The 20,727-nt window shown below is 46.3% G+C and overlaps 2 protein-coding genes across 2 annotated transcripts in view; one reads left to right on the top strand and one right to left on the bottom strand.

Annotated features, from left to right (window-relative positions):
• LOC138372878 (antifreeze protein Maxi-like) overlaps positions 1–1,907 on the bottom strand; it is a 5,595-nt gene extending 3,688 nt beyond the window's left edge. Inside the window, exon 1 of the mRNA XM_069338550.1 lies at positions 1,844–1,907. Within this exon, the coding sequence (XP_069194651.1) occupies positions 1,844–1,907 (64 nt within the window). The remainder of the gene's footprint in view (positions 1–1,843) is intronic.
• A 4,612-nt stretch (positions 1,908–6,519) lies between these two features.
• LOC138372877 (collagen alpha-2(IV) chain-like) lies at positions 6,520–18,683 on the top strand. The gene is made up of 4 exons (XM_069338549.1): positions 6,520–6,611; positions 14,911–15,740; positions 17,529–18,209; positions 18,310–18,683. Exons 1-4 carry the CDS (start codon positions 6,520–6,522, stop codon positions 18,681–18,683), a joined length of 1,977 nt encoding a protein of 658 aa, XP_069194650.1.
• Positions 18,684–20,727: the final 2,044 nt, after the last annotated feature.

Genomic DNA, 20,727 nt, shown 5'->3' with positions numbered 1-20,727 from the left:
CGATGACGATGATGATGCCGCCATACTGGCAACGTCCGGTTATCCTTCAGTTATCCCTCCCGAGCTCTGTTTACGTCCTTTGTGAGACTTGTTTAGTATGATGCCCCTTGAGGTTATCTTGAGATGATTTCGGGGCTTTTAGTGTCTCCGCGGCCCGGTCCTCGACCAGGCCTCCACCCCCAGGAAGCAGCCCGTGACAGCTGACTAACACCCAGGTACCTAACTTACTGCAAGGTAACAGGGGCATAGGGTGAAAGAAACTCTGCCCATTGTTTCTCGCCGGAGCCTGGAATCGAGCCCAGGACCACAGGATCACAAGTCCCGCGTGCTGTCCGCTCGGCCGACCGGCTCTCTCTCTCCCACCCCATAGGTTCGAGCCCTCGTCACGGCGCCTGTACAAATATTCTCATTGATGCTGTCAAGTTAGTGCGATTACTCTCTGTGTATATACCTTATATGTCATTTACACATACTGTAATGGGATCTCTCTTTAATCCATTAGCCCGCTCTTAGTTAACTAAATTCTAGAGTTTCCTCAAAGTTCCTGCAGCAACCTCTCTAGTTCAACACCTGTAACCTCAGGGTCTCATCACCGAGGTGCTACAACACAAGGTATTGTACCTGGTCAGTTACCCGTAACTCTAGACAACCCTAATGCTATTCACTGCCACGAACGGAAAATAAAAATGAAAAGAAATGAAGAGGTTATTAAGTGGGATGAAGGCATGGGGCGAGGGAGTTAGCGAGGTGGAAGGGGGAGTGGGAGGATTATGGTCAGGGGAAAAGGGAAAGTTAGAGGGAGGAAGAGATTGAGATCACTGGGGGAAGTAGAAAATAGTAGAGTAGTAGAAAATAGTATAGTAGAGTAGTAGAAAAGGTAGAAAGTAGAAGTAAAAGTAACAGCCACTATCCACTCAATTCAGTACATACAAGACAAGGAATGGAGCTTGTCTGTACCATACAATTATCAAAGATGTTAGCATGTATCAACTGTCAGCATGTTCTCGTAATTTAAAATCTTAAAACCAGTACTCTCAGTGGGCTGTCTATTCTACTCTACTGTCTACTCTAGCCTCAACTGACAAACATCTATGGAACAAAATTAAAGACAATTTATATGAATAAAGTAATCAATTATATATTTAACATGATAAGTATCACAATTGAAGCAATTAAACTTAATATTCCCTACGTCAAGATTAATATACCATGTGAGTCACCACACAAGACATTGAGTACACTACGACTGACTGCCCCTGAAATTCACACACTTTACGTTGGATATACATCAGATTCATCACCTTAAAGTTCAACTCTCCAAGTCTCTGGGCCTTAGATAGAAAGGGGGGGGGGGGGAGGGGGTTACAGTTGACAAGCCTTCTGGCCTAGGGAGGCCAGTCTGGAGACTGGAGCTCTCGAATGTAGAGTTCCCTGGGTATTTATGGGGAACCTGAGAGCTAAACCCCGCCTACTAAGTAGATAGCCTCAGGCCATCTACCTACCATGCCGTAGACAGCGGTTTGTTTGAGGGAGAAGATAACACACCCGGCTACCTGTCTGTAATTATCAGCTCAGCAGAAGCAAGGTCATTTCACACGCCCTGACCCCTGGTCAACTTGTAGTCATTCACACTGCTATATGTGTGACTTCTTAATTACTAAAGGCTGATAGTCTGGCACCTCAAATATCCTGTCTGGCTGACTCATGTTGTATGTAAAATAAAATATTTCTAAACTAAATATCTCTGGTGTTACAATACCATATATATCTACATTATTTTTTCATAACATATATATCTATGTCATTTATAAACATCGAATATATGTATGTCATTTATACATACCATATGAATCTAAGTCCATATACATACCATGTATATCTACATCATTTATAGACCATAAGACCATCATTTTAAGACATAGAGATCTTCGTCATTTATACATACTATATATAACTATATTATTTTTGTCTATAATAAATCCTGGTATCTGTACTGACGCATACCAGTTCTCACAATGTTTTCCAATACGCAAGTAAGGGACATTGACAGCATTCTGAGGGGAAGACAGCTGTGACAGTATTACTGGTTGGAATTGGCTTTGGTTAAATAATTTAAGAAATACAAATATTTACTACAGAATTTAACTTAAGCCAATGAGCCTATGTTCGAACCATACCCGAGACCACTTCCCCTGCAAAGTTTAGTGAGGCTGGCCTCAAGCGCCTGCCCTCAAACCTTGGACAGACACACAAACTGAAATTCATCTTCATATATACCGATGGGACTCGAGCCTAAACAATTTAATAAAATTATGTTGTTAGATTTGATTTATCACTATAATCATTACATAATGCTTTTCAACGCAGAAATGAAGAAAAAGCGCGTATTGAGAACTATGCCTCTTCAACGCAAGCAGAGCTAACTGCCATTGTTATGGCGTTAAGATTCCTTGAAAGAAACACTAAAGCAGCACTGCAAAGTCTAAGTAAAAATCGGGCAGAAAATCTTGCGATAGTTGTTGAAATTAAGAGAGCTGTGAGGGTACAAACCAACCAGGGAAGAGTCGTCAAGTTTCTGTGGATCCCCTCCCATGTTGGAATATGTGGGAATGAACGAGCAGATGTGCTGGCTGCTGAAGGAGACCATAAAGGAGACTTCATACCCAAGACTCTACTACAAATTAGAGATATTGTCAGGCAACATCACCGTGACAAGGTTACTGAGGAAAGGAGGATAGAAGCACAAACTAGTGAATCTGTACGATGGTACAACATGGTTGCAGCTGGCAATCCCAATCATTATGGCCGAAGAGGAGGTGGACGAGGGAGAGAATCAGTAATAGCGAGAATCCGACTTGGATACAAATACCCATGGAGATTCGGAATGGAGAAAAACAGTTGATCAGCGGAGTTGCAGAATCTGTGGTGAGAGTGACGGACACCGCCTTGACCAGTATCTGAGAGAATGTGAACACCTGAGGGACATTAGAAATATGTGTAGAATAATAAACCCCCCATTGTTTGAGTTAGGAAAATACTATTTGTCAAATATTGATACTGTTCTTAAAAGATTCCCCATTTTGCACCCGCAAGATAACGTAAGATTTTAAGGGTTGACAGATGTTAATCTTCTAGTTTGAGGAGCTATTCACTTGAGACAGTTAAGCAAGTCCCAGCTGTGTCTGGGTACAAGTGACAGGATGAACAACCCAGCGGGTTTTCTTATTGGGGAGTGTTGTACATGCTGCTATGGCGGTGTGTCCACTCACAGGATGAGTGACGCTGCCCAATTAACTCACCCCTCGGGGCAAAATTAAAAAAAAAATGAAATCATTACAGATTGAGACGGTTCCATGGTTTGGTTACACAAAAACATAAAAAATTTCATTAGCTGCAGCAAGCTTGTGCACTTGTCATAACCCTTTTTGTATAAATTAGCATGTCAAAATGCTGATGATTTTCATTCAGCTGTTCTGTTTGTACTTATCCATATGTAAAGCAAAATCCAGTTTTTTATATATTTTAGTCATGCTGGAACTTAATTGGACTGGTGATGATAAATAGTTTAACAGTCTGGGGAGGATGGTATGGGGTCATGTTGGGTACTCCACTGGGGGTGGACAGTCTGGGGAGGATGGTATGGGGCCATGTTGGATAATCCACTGGGGGTGGACAGTCTGGGGAGGATGGTATGGGGCCATGTTGGATAATCCACTGGGGGTGGACAGTCTGGGGAGGATGGTATGGGGTCATGTTGGATAATCCACTGGGGGAGGACAGTCTGGGGAGGATGGTATGGGGCCATGTTGGATAATCCACTGGGGGTGGACAGTCTGGGGAGGATGGTATGGGGTCATGTTGGATAATCCACTGGGGGTGGACAGTCTGGGGAGGATGGTATGGGGTCATGTTGGATAATCCACTGGGGGTGGACAGTCTGGGGAGGATGGTATGGGGTCATGTTGGATAATCCACTGGGGGTGGACAGTCTGGGGAGGATGGTATGGGGTCATGTTGGATAATCCACTGGGGGTGGACAGTCTGGGGAGGATGGTATGGGGTCATGTTGGATAATCCACTGGGGGTGGACAGTCTGGGGAGGATGGTATGGGGTCATGTTGGATAATCCACTGGGGGAGGACAGTCTGGGGAGGATGGTATGGGGTCATGTTGGATAATCCACTGGGGGTGGACAGTCTGGGGAGGATGGTATGGGGCCATGTTGGATAATCCACTGGGGGTGGACAGTCTGGGGAGGATGGTATGGGGTCATGTTGGATAATCCACTGGGGGTGGACAGTCTGGGGAGGATGGTATGGGGCCATGTTGGATAATCCACTGGGGGTGGACAGTCTGGGGAGGATGGTATGGGGTCATGTTGGATAATCCACTGGGGGTGGACAGTCTGGGGAGGATGGTATGGGGTCATGTTGGATAATCCACTGGGGGTGGACAGTCTGGGGAGGATGGTATGGGGTCATGTTGGATAATCCACTGGGGGTGGACAGTCTGGGGAGGATGGTATGGGGTCATGTTGGATAATCCACTGGGGGTGGACAGTCTGGGGAGGATGGTATGGGGCCATGTTGGATAATCCACTGGGGGTGGACAGTCTGGGGAGGATGGTATGGGGCCATGTTGGATAATCCACTGGGGGTGGACAGTCTGGGGAGGATGGTATGGGGTCATGTTGGATAATCCACTGGGGGTGGACAGTCTGGGGAGGATGGTATGGGGCCATGTTGGATAATCCACTGGGGGTGGACAGTCTGGGGAGGATGGTATGGGGTCATGTTGGATAATCCACTGGGGGTGGACAGTCTGGGGAGGATGGTATGGGGTCATGTTGGATAATCCACTGGGGGTGGACAGTCTGGGGAGGATGGTATGGGGCCATGTTGGATAATCCACTGGGGGTGGACAGTCTGGGGAGGATGGTATGGGGCCATGTTGGATAATCCACTGGGGGTGGACAGTCTGGGGAGGATGGTATGGGGCCATGTTGGATAATCCACTGGGGGTGGACAGTCTGGGGAGGATGGTATGGGGCCATGTTGGATAATCCACTGGGGGTGGACAGTCTGGGGAGGATGGTATGGGGCCATGTTGGATAATCCACTGGGGGTGGACAGTCTGGGGAGGATGGTATGGGGTCATGTTGGATAATCCACTGGGGGTGGACAGTCTGGGGAGGATGGCATGGGGCCATGTTGGATAATCCACTGGGGGTGGACAGTCTGGGGAGGATGGTATGGGGCCATGTTGGATAATCCACTGGGGGTGGACAGTCTGGGGAGGATGGTATGGGGTCATGTTGGATAATCCACTGGGGGTGGACAGTCTGGGGAGGATGGTATGGGGCCATGTTGGATAATCCACTGGGGGAGGACAGTCTGGGGAGGATGGTATGGGGCCATGTTGGATAATCCACTGGGGGTGGACAGTCTGGGGAGGATGGTATGGGGCCATGTTCGATAATCCACTGGGGGTGGACAGTCTGGGGAGGATGGTATGGGGCCATGTTGGATAATCCACTGGGGGTGGACAGTCTGGGGAGGATGGTATGGGGCCATGTTGGATAATCCACTGGGGGTGGACAGTCTGGGGAGGATGGTATGGGGTCATTTTGGATAATCCACTGGGGGTGGACAGTCTGGGGAGGATGGTATGGGGCCATGTTGGATAATCCACTGGGGGTGGACAGTCTGGGGAGGATGGTATGGGGCCATGTTGGATAATCCACTGGGGGAGGACAGTCTGGGGAGGATGGTATGGGGCCATGTTGGATAATCCACTGGGGGTGGACAGTCTGGGGAGGATGGTATGGGGCCATGTTGGATAATCCACTGGGGGTGGACAGTCTGGGGAGGATGGTATGGGGCCATGTTGGATAATCCACTGGGGGTGGACAGTCTGGGGAGGATGGTATGGGGTCATGTTGGATAATCCACTGGGGGTGGACAGTCTGGGGAGGATGGTATGGGGTCATGTTGGATAATCCACTGGGGGTGGACAGTCTGGGGAGGATGGTATGGGGCCATGTTGGATAATCCACTGGGGGTGGACAGTCTGGGGAGGATGGTATGGGGTCATGTTGGATAATCCACTGGGGGTGGACAGTCTGGGGAGGATGGTATGGGGTCATGTTGGATAATCCACTGGGGGTGGACAGTCTGGGGAGGATGGTATGGGGTCATGTTGGATAATCCACTGGGGGTGGACAGTCTGGGGAGGATGGTATGGGGCCATGTTGGATAATCCACTGGGGGTGGACAGTCTGGGGAGGATGGTATGGGGCCATGTTGGATAATCCACTGGGGGTGGACAGTCTGGGGAGGATGGTATGGGGCCATGTTGGATAATCCACTGAGGGTGGACAGTCTGGGGAGGATGGTATGGGGCCATGTTGGATAATCCACTGGGGGTGGAAAATGGAATAAGGAACACTAGAGGAACCTTTGTCTTCCCACCCCCCAGTTGTAGAGCAGCAGTAAGATATCCACCAAAGACCAGGATAACATGGCTGTCGACACCAGAAACCAGGATAACATGGCGGTGGACACTAGAGACCAGGATAACATTGCAGTGGACATCAGAGACCAGGATAGGACGTAGGACACCAGAGACTAGGATTTCATGCCGGAGGACACTCCACTTTTACTTCGAGTTATTCAACAGAAACATGATTACAACGCTCTGAAGAATACGCAACGAAACCTCAGATTCCTTTGATATCTCCACTAGGCAAGGTGAGGTGTACACCTTAGTGTATCCAGTTGAAACCCATTACGACAATACCGCGATTGGAAGGGATAGGAGGATAATAGAGGGATTGGGATGATATGTGTTAGCTTGGGTTGGGACGGGTTAGACTGTGTTGGGTTGGGATGCGTTGGGTTGGGTTGGGCTGAGTTTGAGTTTAAAGGAGTAGAAATGACAAAAGTGGATTTTTTAACATAGCTTTTAGACCGCACTCCATAGTGGCTCCATAATGGTCCTGAGATATCTATGTACACCTCAACGTCATCCTTACTTTTAAACAAACCCAACCCAACCTAACCTATCCTAACCTATCCTATCCTAACCTAATCTATCCTAACCCAACCTTAAATGACCTATGCTCATCATTCCCATGAAGGTTCAATATTGCAGAGCACTAAGTTTGAGAACAGGAAGGAGTGAGAAACATTGCAACAGGTGCAACAAGGAAGAATGAGAGAAAATGAGGAAGAGGAGAAGGAAGAGGATAGGAAGGATAGGGGGACGATGGAAAGGAAAGAGGGATGCGTGGTGGGGGACGTAATAAGGAGGGATGAAGAAAGATTAAGATCCATAGATAGATAGAAAGGGAAGGTAGCAGGATATAGTGATCTTGGTAACATCAACACAGATCTACGAAACCTGTACATCCCGAATCACTAATACTTTTTTTACATTTAATAACAGTTTATGAGCCCCGAAGCATTACGAAGTTGTTTATAACAATAACCTTGGGTTGTGAAGTCTCCAGAGCCTCTGTGATTGAGGAATGATGAAGAGGTTTCGTAATTGGTTGAGTAAATGATGAATTCTGACCCTCTGGGTGGGATATTTAGTTCTAACCTGGTCAAAGGTTCTCCCAAGGTCACTTGTTCTATCGAAGTCGGGGTGGGGGCTACCAGCAGGTGGGGGACTACATGGTCAGCAGGGGCTACCAGCAGGGGCTACCAGCAGGGGCTACCAGCAGGTGGGGGACTACATGGTCAGCAGGGGCTACCATCAGGGGCTACCAGCAGGTGGGGGACTACATGGTCAGCAGGGGCTACCATCAGGTGGTGGGGGACTAAATGGTCAGCAGGGGCTACCAGCAGGTGGTGGGGGACTACATGGTCAGCAGGGGCTACCAGCAGGTGGGGGACTACATGGTCAGCAGGGGCTACCAGCAGGGGCTACCAGCAGGTGGTGGGGGACTACATGGTCAGCAGGGGCTACCAGCAGGTGGGGGACTACATGGTCAGCAGGGGCTACCAGCAGGGGCTACCAGCAGGTGGTGGGGGACTACATGGTCAGCAGGGGCTACCAGCAGGTGGGGGACTACATGGTCAGCAGGGGCTACCAGCAGGGGCTACCAGCAGGTGGTGGGGGACTACATGGTCAGCAGGGGCTACCAGCAGGTGGGGGACTACATGGTCAGCAGGGGCTACCAGCAGGGGCTACCAGCAGGTGGTGGGGGACTACATGGTCAGCAGGGGCTACCAGCAGGTGGGGGACTACATGGTCAGCAGGGGCTACCAGCAGGGGCTACCAGCAGGTGGGGGACTACATGGTCAGCAGGGGCTACCAGCAGGTGGGGACTACATGGTCAGCAGGGGCTACCAGCAGGGGCTACCAGCAGGTGGGGGACTACATGGTCAGCAGGGGGTACCAGCAGGGGCTACCAGCAGGTGGTGGGGGGGACTACATGGTCAGCAGAGGCTACCAGCAGGTGGTGGGGGACTACATGGTCAGCAGGGGCTACCAGCAGGTGGTGGGGACTACATGGTCAGCAGGGGCTACCAGCAGGCGGGGGACTACATGGTCAGCAGGGGCTACCAGCAGGTGATGGAGGACTACATGGTCAGCAGGGGCTACCAGCAGGGGCTACCAGCAGGCGGGGGACTACATGGTCAGCAGGGGCTACCAGCAGGTGATGGGGGACTACATAGTCAGCAGGGGCTACCAGCAGGGGCTACCAGCAGGCGGGGGACTACATGGTCGGCAGGGGCTACCAGCAGGGGCTACCAGTGTATGTATGTATGGGTGTTGGCAGGCACACGCTCCAGATGACAGAGTCAGAGTGCATAGCGGGATTGAGTGAATGTCCTGTTCCAGCTTCAGCAGACGCCTCAGGAAATCCTTGTGTTTTCAGTAGAATTCCAGGTTGCACTCCTTATGCCATGTCATGGTCCAGTCGCTAGAGCGTGTGCGTGGGAACACCCACTGCATAGGTTCGAACCCTGATCACGGCTCTACCGGACTTTCTCATATATGATATACGGTATGCATAAATTATGCGGATATATGGGTATGTGTAATTTATATGCCAATATATAGTACATAGAAATGACGCAAACATGCATGGTTATCTTGAGATAATTTCAGGGCTTAGCGTCCCCACGGCCCGGTCCTCGACTAGGCCTTCTTTTTGTTACACACCCCCAGGAAGCAGCCCGTACCAGCTGTCTAACTCCCAGGTACCTATTTACTGCTAGGTGAACCCGTGCCTCAGGGTGAAAGAAACTCATCCCATTTGTTTCCGCCTCCGCCGGGGATCGAACCCGTAACCTCAGGACTACGAATCCCGAGCGCTGTCCACTCAGCTATCAGGGCCCCCTTAATGCCCCTAAATTCCCGTAAATGCCCCTAAGGCCCCTAAATGCCTTAGTAATATAAACTCTTAGGATAATGTCACCATTATATTGGTAGCCACCTGAGGATGATAGGACCTTAATATGGTAAATATAAATGACACGGATTTGTATGGTATATATAAGTAATCTGGGTATATATGGTGCTTATATATGATGCCGACATACAGGATTAGTATACGGATTTATATGGTATGTACACAAGACACTAACGTGATATATATCAATGAAAATACCACTTAGAGTACCGCGAAGACTCGAACCAGCGACCAGGGTGTTCTCAGCCACGCACACCTTATACCCCCTGTACCACGACATGACATTAGTTATACAACCTGGGATTCCACTGAATATACAGGAAGTCTCGAGACTTCCAAGGGCTCCAATTGATGTTCTCATTGATGTCTGTAGCACGTTAGTGTGAGTTCTTTGTATATCTGAAGCTGGGATGGTTGATGAACCATTCATCAACATATATACATCAACGGTGAACCCACCTATAGTCCTTGCAGGGGTTGATCTATAGTTCTTTGGTTCCGCCTCGTATATGTATATGTTTTTAATTGGGTTTTGACGCGGCTCCCATCGTATCCTCTCCACACCTAATTACCAGTCTAATTAATAGCCTAATTTACGGCCTAATTAATACCTTAATTAAAGACCTGCTAATCATCCTAATTAACGACCAAAAGGGTAAATTCGGCGCCATTTGATCTTTTTTGGTCAATTATCAGATAGACGAAGGCTAAATATCACTCCTAGGCCTGACTCTAGGGTAGGGCGGAGAGGCCTACCCGTAGGATAGGCCAGAGAGGCCTATCCTTAGAGTAGGGCGGAGAGGCCTACCCTTAGGGTAGGGCGGAGAGGCCCACCTTTAGGGTAGGACGGAGTGAAGGAACGCCTAAGGCAGCATCCCTGGAGATGAGATCTCCTCATTCGCTAGACACAATGCCTTAGTAATATATAAACTCTTACTATAATGACACCATTGTACCGCTAACCACCTTTGCAACATACGACCATTAAACCTTAGTACCATAGTACCCTACAAATTAGCATCATGGGACCATCGTACTTTAGTACCATAGTACCAGAGCACAATAGCACCCTGGTAACACAGGAACATTGTATCTTAGTATCATAGTACCATAACACTTTAGTACCATCGTGTCTTAGTACCACAGTGCCTTAGCACCTTAGTACATTTGCAACTTAGTACCAATTACACCTTAGCACCACAGTACCATAATACCATAGTATCTAAGCACCAGAGTATCATTTACTACCATAATACCATATAGTACCAAATAGTCCCGTAGTACCACATAGTTCCATAGTATCACATAGTACCATAATACCACATAGTACCATAATACCACATAGTACCACATGGTTCCATGGTACCGCAAAATATGTTAATAACACATGGCAAGATAGTACACACATAGAACCCCATACCCCCATCCTGTGGGTGGTTGTGGACCCCATACCCATCCTGCGGGTGGTACTGGACCCTATACCCATCCTGTGAGTGTTAGTGGACCCCATACCCATCCTGTGAGTTGTAGTTGACCCCATATCCATCCTGTGGGTGGTAGTGGAACCCATGCCTATCCTGTGGGTGGTAGTGGAACTCATACCCATCCTGTGAGTTGTAGTGAACCCCATACCCATCCTGTTAGTGGTAGTGGACCCCATACCTATCCTGTGGGTAATAGTGGACCCCATATTCATCCTGTGAACGGTAGTGAACCCCATACTCATCCTGTGAGTGGTAGTGGACCCCATACTCATCCTGTGGGTGGTAGTGGACCCCATACCCAGCCTGGGGTGGTAGTGAACCCCATACCCATCCAGTGGGTGGTAGTGGACCTTATACCCATCCTGTGGGTGGTAGTGGACCCCATACCCATCCAGTGGGTGGTAGTGGACCTTATACCCATCCTGTGAGAGGTAGTGGACCCCTATACACCATCCTTTTTTAAAAAAAAGGATGGCCATAGCAGCATGTACAACCTTCCCCAAAAGGAAGAAAACCCGCTGGGTTGTTCATCCTGTCACTTGTACCCAGACACAACTGGGACTTGCTTAATTGTCTCAAGTGAACAGCTCCTCAAACAAGAAGACTAACATCTATCAACCCTTAAAAGCTTACGTTATCTTGCGGGTTCAAAATGGGAGAATCTTTTAAGAACAGTATCAATATTTGACAAATAGTGTTTTCCTAATTCAAACAATGTGGGGTTTATTATTCTACACATATTTCTAATGTCTCTCAGGTGTTCACATTCACGTAGATAGTGGTCAAGGTGGTGTCCGTCACTCTCACTACAGATTCTGCAACTTCGCTGATCAACTGTTGTTTCCATTCCGAATCTCCATGGATATTTGTATCCAAGACGGATTCTCGCAATTACTGATTCTCTCCCTCGTCGTCCTCCTCTTCGGCCATAATGATTGGGATTGCCAGCTGCAACCATGTTGTACCATCGTACAGATTCACTGGTTTGTGCTTCTATCCTCCTTTTCTTAGTTACCTTGTCACGGTGATGTTGCCTGACAATACCTCTAATTTGTAGTAGAGTCTTGGGTACGTGCTTTTTCTTCATTTCTGCGTTGGAAGGTATTATCCTTGATTACCGTGTATGCTGCACCAGCCCTGCCATTGACAGGATTAGATGACCCGTCAGTGTAGATTTGATCTAGTTCATCACCGGCTTCTTTATAAATTTCCTCGAGATACTTGTGCCTCATTTCTTGTGGTATCATGTTGGATTTTTTCGTTGCCATTTCATTGATGATAATCTTGCATGAATCATCCTCCCAGGGAGGTAACCTCTCTACAGGCAGGAGCTCACGGGCTTGCTCAAGCAGGTGAAGTTCTTCGAGGTAGCAGACTGATCTGTGATGCCATTTTTTGCTTCTCCTGTTTCCCCCTGAAAGTAGCACAGAACTCAGTTTATTTTTAGCAATATGATTATAATGGGGATCTCTGGCTATCCTAATTGTAAGCTTAACATTCAGCTCCTTAATTCGGCTTTTAACACTGAGGAGGACAACTCCTCTCGTAGATTAGTCGTTTTGGTAGTTCTTGGAACTCCAAAAATGATTGTCATAGCTTCATTCTGAATGGTCTCGAGCATTTTCATATCGCTTTGGGAGTAGGTGCATAAAACTGGTGCGGCATAGTCTATGACAGAGCGCACATAGGCTGTGTACATCATTTTAGGAACGGCAATAGAGGCTCCATGACCATTCCAGGTCATGGCTTTCAGTGCCCTGAGTCGACTTTTGCATGTTCCTATGAGTTGATTGAGCTCCTCTTTCTTCCCCTTGTTAGACAGTGACGCCAAGTTACCGATAGTGGTCAACCCATTCAAGTGTTACACCATTAATTTGTTGTTCATCATTTGCTCTCCGCTTGTGATGAGAGTATGCTTTTGTCTTGTTTGTGGAGAGAGTGAAACCGAGCTCAATACATTTCCTTAAGAGGAGTTCAATGGACTGTTCAATTTTTCCCAAGGTGTGAGCTTGTATTAGGACATCATCTGCATATCCAACTTGTTGTGTTCCTTCCGGAAAGTCAATATTTGCAATGGCGTACATTGAATAGTGTGGGGCTTAAGACTGCTCCTTGGGGGGTACCGAGTTCCATATTCATTGTTCTTGAGACTGCTCCATTGAAGCAGACCTGGACTTTCCTCCCTGTGAGGTAGTCTTCAACCCATTTCATGAGTCTCCCCTTGACACCCATGTATGCAAGCTCGTCCAGGATCACAATCCCCTGCGCTTTGTCGAAGGCTCCTTTGATGTCAACAAATTCAGAGTACTTAGTTGTGTCATTAGCCAGGTAATTAACTATACAATTTGCTGTGCTCTGTCCTTTAACAAATCCATTGACCCCCTCCCCTAACCTGCCTATTTTGTGCAACAGTCGGCTTAGGATGATCCTTTCAAGCATCTTGCAAGTGCATGACACGAGACTGATAGGTCTGTAATTACCAGAGTCATTGGGCTACGGCATGGGAACAATTATTGCGTGTTTCCATTGTGTGGGCAACACTCCACTTAGGAATGATTTGAGAAACAGGTGGAGTAGTGGATTCCCAGACACTTCACACAGTGCATTGAGTATGTCGTAGGTGACGCCATCTTCACCAGGTGCTGTACTTTTACCCTTTTTCATAGTCCCCTTTACTTTCTGGGCTGTGAGTATAGTTATACAACGCTCAAGGGTTATACAACACCCTTAGGGAGCTATACAACTCTCAAGGGTCAAACAACACTCAAGGGCTATACAACACTCAAGGGTTATACAATACTCAAGGGTTATACATCACTTAAGGGTTACACAACTCTCTAAGGTTATACAACACTCAAGGGTTATTCAACACTCAAGGGTTATACAACACTCAAGAGTTATACAACACACACAAGGGTTATACAACACTCAAGCGTTATACAACACACACAAGGGTTATACAACACTCAAGCGTTATACAACACCCAAACGTTATACAACACCCAAGGGTTATACAACACTCAAGGGTCATACAACACTCAAGGGTTATACAACACTCAAGGGTTATACAACACTCAAGGGTTATGCAACTCTCAAGGGTTATACAACACTCAAGGGTTATACAACACACACAAGGGTTATACAACACTCAAGGGTTATACAACACTCAAGGGTTATACAACACTCAAGGGTCATACAACACTCAAGGGTTATACAACACTCAAGGGTCATACAACACTCAAGGGTTATACAACACTCAAGGGTTATACAACACTCAAGGGTTATACAACACTCAAGCGTTATACAACACACAAGGGTTATACAACACTTAAGGGTTATACAACACTCAAGCGTTATACAACACACAAGGGTTATACAACACTTAAGGGTTATACAACACTCAAGGGTTATACAACACTCAAGGGTTATACAACACTCAAGGGTTATACAACTCTCAAGGGTTATACAACACTCAAGGGTTATACAACACTCGAGGGTTAAACATCACTCAAGGGTTATACATCACTCAAGGGTTATACATCACTCAAGAGTTATACAACACTCAAGGGGTTTTACATCACTCAATGGTTATACATCACTCAAGGGTTATACAACACTCAAGGGTTATACAACACTCAAGGGTTATACAGCACTAAAGGGTTATACAACACTCAAGGGTTATACAACACTCAAGGGTTATACAATACTCAAGGGTTATACAACTTTCAAGGGTTATACAGCACTGAAGGGTTAAAACACACTCAAGGGGTTATACATCACTCAAGGGTTATACATCAGTCAAGGGTTATACAACACTCAAGGGTTATACAACACTCAAGGGTTATACAACACTCAAGGGTTATACAATACTCACGGGTTATACAACTTTCAAGGGTTATACAGCACTGAAGGGTTATACAACACTCAAGGGGTTATACATCACTCAAGGGTTATACAACACTCGAGGGTTATACATCACTCAAGGGTTATACATCACTCAAGGGGTTATACATCACTCAAGGGTTATTCAACACTCAAGGGTTATACAACTCTCAAGGGTTATACAACACTCAAGGGTTATACAACACTCAAGGGTTATACAACACTCAAGGGTTATACAACACTCAAGGGTTATACAATACTCAAGGGTTATACAACTCTTAAGGGTTATACAACACTCAAGGGTTATACAACACTCAAGGGTTATACAACACTCAAGGGTTATACAATACTAAAGGGTTATACAATACTCAAGGGTTATACAATACTAAAGGGTTATACAATACTCAAGGGTTATACAACTCTTAAGGGTTATACAACACTCAAGGGTTATACAACTCTTAAGGGTTATACAACACTCAAGGGTTATACAATACTAAAGGGTTATACAACACTCAAGGGTTATACAACTTTCAAGGGTTATACAACACTCAAGGGTTATACAACACTCAAGGGTTATACAACTCTTAAGGGTTATACAACTCTTAAGGGTTATACAACACTCAAGGGTTATACAACTCTTAAGGGTTATACAACTCTTAAGGGTTATACAACACTCAAGGGTTATACAACTCTTAAGGGTTATACAACTCTTAAGGGTTATACAACACTCAAGGGTTATACAACTCTTAAGGGTTATACAACTCTTAAGGGTTATACAACACTCAAGGGTTATACAACACTCAAGGGTTATACAAAACTCAAGGGTTATACAACTTTCAAGGGTTATACAATACTCAAGGGTTATACAACACTCAAGGGTTATACAACACTCAAGGGTTATACAACACTCAAGGGTTATACGACACTCAGGGGTTATACAACTCTCAAAGGTTATATAACTCTCAAGGGTTATACATCACTCAAGGGTTATACATCACTCAAGAGTTATACAACACTCAAGGGGTTTTACATCACTCAATGGTTATACATCACTTAAGGGTTATACAACTCTTAAGGGTTATACAACACTCAAGGGTTATACAACACTCAAGGGTTATACAGCACTAAAGGGTTATACAACACTCAAGGGTTATACAACTTTCAAGGGTTATACAGCACTGAAGGGTTAAAAAACACTCAAGAGGTTATACATCACTCAAGGGTTATACATCAGTCAAGGGTTATACAACACTCAAGGGTTATACAACACTCAAGGGTTATACAACACTCAAGGGTTATACAACACTCAAGGGTTATACAATACTCACGGGTTATACAACTTTCAAGGGTTATACAGCACTGAAGGGTTATACAACACTCAAGGGGTTATACATCACTCAAGGGTTATACAACACTCGAGGGTTATACATCACTCAAGGGTTATACATCACTCCTTGAGGCTACCTTGAGGTGCTTCCGGGGCTTAGTGTCCCCGCGGCCCGGTCGTCGACCAGGCCTCCTGGTTGCTGGACTGATCAACCAGGCTGTTAGACGCGGCTGCTCGCAGCCTGACGTATGAGTCACAGCCTGGTTGATCAGGTATCCTTTGGAGGTGCTTATCCAGTTCTCTCTTGAACACTGTGAGGGGTTTGCCAGTTATGTCCCTTATGTGTAGTGGAAGCGTGTTGAACAGTCTCGGGCCTCTGATGTTGATAGAGTTCTCTCTCAGAGTACCTGTTGCACCTCTGCTTTTCAACGGGGGTATTCTGCACATCCTGCCATGTCTTCTGGTCTCATGTGGTGTTATTTCTGTGTGCAGGTTTGGGACCAGCCCCTCAATTATTTTCCACGTGTAAATTATTATGTATCTCTCCCGCCTGCGCTCAAGGGAGTACAGATTTAGGCTCTTTAGTCGGTCCCAGTAATTTAGATGTTTTACTGAGTGGATTCTAGCAGTAAAGGATCTCTGCACGCTCTCTAGGTCAGCAATTTCTCCAGCTTTGAAAGGGGCTGTCATTGTGCAGCAGTACTCCACTCTAGATAGCACAAGCGTTTTGAAAAGTATCATCATCGGTATAGCATCTCTAGTGTGAAAAGTTCTTGTTATCCAACCTGTCATTTTTCTTGCAGTTGTGACGGCTACTTTATTGTGTTCTTTAAAGGTAAGGTCTTCCGACATGAGTACACCCAGGTCCTTTACATTGCCTTTTCGTTCTATGTTATGATTTGCCTGCGTTTTGTACGTGGTTCCTGTTTTTATGTTTTCAATTTTTCCGTAGCGCATGAGCTGAAACTTATCCTCGTTGAATACCATATTATTTTCTGTAGCCCATAGAAAGACCTGATCTACATCTGATTGGAGGTTTGCCGTGTCCTCTATGTTGCCAACTCTCATGAAAATCCTAGTGTCATCTGCAAAGGATGATACAGTGCTATAGGTTGTGTTCTGGTCTATGTCCGATATGAGGATGAGAAAAAGTACTGGAGCAAGCACAGTACCCTGGGGGACTGAGCTCTTCACGGTTGATGGGCTGGATTTTATTTTGTTGACTATTACACATTGGGTTCTGTCAGTCAGGAAATTGTAGATCCATCTGCCTATTTTCCCGGTAATTCCTTTTGAACGCATTTTATGTGCAATAACGCCATGGTCACATTTATCAAAAGCTTTTGCGAAATCTGTGTAAATTACATCAGCATTTTGTTTGTCTTCCGTAGCATCTAATGCCATATCATAGTGGTCCAGCAACTGCGACAGGCAAGAGCGCCCTGTTATACAATATACAAGGGTTATACAATACTCAAGGGTTATACAATACTCAAGGGTTATACAACACTCAAGGGTTATACAACTTTCAAGGGTTATACAGCACTGAAGGGTTATACAACTCTTAAGGGTTATACAACACTCAAGGGTTATACAACACTCAAGGGTTATACAACTCTCAAGGGTTATTCAACACTTAAGGGTTATACAACACTCAAGGGTTATACAACTTTCAAGGGTTATACAATACTCAAGGGTTATTCAACACTCAAGGGTTATACAACTTTCAAGGGTTATACAGCACTGAAGGGTTATACAACTCTTAAGGGTTATTCAACACTCAAGGGTAATACATCACTCAAGGGTTATACAACACTCAAGGGTTATACAACACTCAAGGGTTATACAACACTCAAGGGTTATACAACACTTAAGGGTTATACAACACACAAGGGTTATACAACACTCAAGGGTTATACAACACTCAAGGGTAATACATCACTCAAGGGTTATACAACACTCAAGGGTTATACAACACTTAAGGGTTATACAATACTCAAGGGTTATTCAACACTCAAGGGTAATACATCACTCAAGGGTTATACAACACTCAAGGGTTATACAACTCTCAAGGGTTATACAACACTCAAGGGTTATACAACACTCGGGTTATACAACACTCAAGGGTTATACAACACTCAAGGGTTATACAACACTCAAGGGTTATACAACACTCAAGGGTTATACAACAGTCAAGGGTTATACAACACTCAAGGGTTATACAACACTTAAGGGTTATACAACACTCAAGGGTTATACAACACTCAAGGGTTATACAACACTCAAGGGTTATACAACACTCAAGGGTTATACAACACTCAAGGGTTATACAACACTTAAGGGTTATACAACACACAAGGGTTATACAACACTCAAGGGTTATACAACACTTAAGGGTTATACAACACTCAAGGGTTATACAACACTTAAGGGTTATACAACACTCAAGGGTTATACAACACTCAAGGGTTATACAACACTTAAGGGTTATACAACACTCAAGGGTTATACAACACTCAAGGGTTATACAACACTTAAGGGTTATACAACACTCAAGGCCTTTTGAAAGGTTGTCCGGCCGTTTGCTACACTGCTACTACCCCTCCCCCCCCACTATACGCCTCCCCCCCCACTATACGCCTCCCCCCCCCCACTATACGCCTCCCCCCCCCACTATACGCCTGGGCTACGCAAGACTACCTCAAGACGGGTGCTGCTTTTAAACCCACACCCCCCCTCACCCCCCCCTCCCCCACCAGCTAGGAGAGCGATGCAACCTCAGGGTGTATTCGCCCCTGCCCCCCCCCCCCCCCCTGCCTCACCCATAACGAGGCCACCCCCAGGGTGTACGCTGCGACCCTCAGCTCCCCCCACACCCCCTCCCCCCACTCACACCCCCTCTCCTCGCCCAAGGGTTCACGCCCTCCCCATCTTCACCCCCCCCCCCCCACTCTCACTCTACACACACGCACTCAGCGGTGGAGGGCGTCGCGCGGGTCAGAACCGTGTGGGCAGCCGTGAGGGACGCACGGCCGGAGAGACACACTATACCGTGACTGAAGTGTAAACAAACAGAAGAAGTGTGAGTGTTTGTCATCTCCATTTGACTCTGGTCTAATGGGTCAAGTGTACGTGCAGGAGGTAAACAGCAGTATGAGTGTACCGCAGCTCTACACCACCACCACCATGAGTTTACCGCAGCTGGTACGAGACGTCAACAGCAGCCATACTGTGGGTTTACATCGGCTATTGAACAACAGAATGTTACAGTTGCAGCGTCAGTTGATGGCCCCGTCACAGGATCGCTCTCTCCCCGCCGTCAAACGGAAGCTGTTCGGTGCGGCAGATCGCGGACACAACCTCAAGTTCGCTCAGGAGGAGATGGCCAAGATGCAACAGGCAGACTGCAAGCGCTGGAACTTTGACTTCCAGGAAGAGACGCCAAAGGACGGAGAATTCACGTGGCACTCTGTGCCTCTGGAGAAGGACGCCCCAGGATTCACCTGTTACACTACAGCGGCCGCCACCTGCCTCACCACCACCTGCTCCCCCACCACCACCACCTGCCTGGACACCACCACCACCACCACCTGCCCATCCCCCACCTACCCTACACCGTCTCACAGCAACAGTCAGGTGTCCCCAACGAACAACAGAGGTCTCAAGAGACTTCAAGGCAAGCCACCAGTCAAAGTGGCCAAGAGACTGTGTACGGACTATTTCCCCGAAGTGAAAAGCTCCAGGCACCTGGAGAGAAGCAAGCTGAAGGTGTCCAGTGAGCTCTTTGACGGTTCCAAATGTGTCAACACCAAATTATCCGAAATGTTGAAAGTAAAGTCGACGAACATGCAATAGAACATTGTGTAGACCAGTTACTTCCAAAGAAACTATCGATGATCTCTAAAACAAAGTGAAACAAAAAGTGGTATTAAGGGAACTTTGCAAGTGGTAACCCACTACACAATTTCTATCGTGATATATTTATATATATTTTTGTTATTTATTTATCGTGAGTAGATGTGCTCTGCTGGGAAGATGAACTTTAATTCTCGCCAGTTGAGTTCAGTTCTTCCAGTACCCGCTGGACAGTACCCACTGGACAGTATCCGCTGGACAGTACCCGCTGGACAGTAATACCCGCTGGACAAGTGTTTTCTTCTGCATAATCACCTTGTCTTTCAAGTGTTGGACAGTTCTACTAGAACCCACAACTGTAATTTAGTGCTGGACAACTCTTTTCAGTCTCTCCTCGGACAGATGTATTGTAGTGCCCACCGTGAATGATCAGAGCTGGACAGTTACTGTAGTGCCCAATCACATTGGGGCACCTAAGTGCACATTGAAGACCTTCACTGCGTCACGCTCTGATACAAAGACTGTGTTTATCATACAGCGAACACAACCCGTTCATCTGCGTGTGTGCAACTGACATGAACTGCAAGATTAGTGTTAAAGAACACGAATAAATACAGAAACAGATTAAGTGCACCAATATTATTTTATTTGAACTATTTAGACATAATTACATTTGTTTTATGCCTAAAAATTTTATGTAAATTTGTTTTGGTTAATTACATTTAATATTGTATGAATATTATTAAAACTTCATT

Source organism: Procambarus clarkii, chromosome 40, assembly GCF_040958095.1.
Source record: "Procambarus clarkii isolate CNS0578487 chromosome 40, FALCON_Pclarkii_2.0, whole genome shotgun sequence".
NCBI lineage: Eukaryota > Metazoa > Arthropoda > Malacostraca > Decapoda > Cambaridae > Procambarus > Procambarus clarkii.
This window is presented reverse-complemented; position numbering and strand designations above follow the sequence as displayed.

Coding starts and splice junctions, on each gene's coding strand:
- LOC138372877 (XM_069338549.1), top strand. CDS start 6,520: ATGGCTGTCGACACCAGAAACCAGGATAACATGGCGGTGGACACTAGA. Junction 15,741..17,528: donor GGGTTATACAACTCTCAAAG/GTTATATAACTC, acceptor GCCATATCATAG/TGGTCCAGCAACTGCGACAG. Junction 18,210..18,309: donor GGGTTATACAACACTCAAGG/GTTATACAACAC, acceptor GTTATACAACAG/TCAAGGGTTATACAACACTC.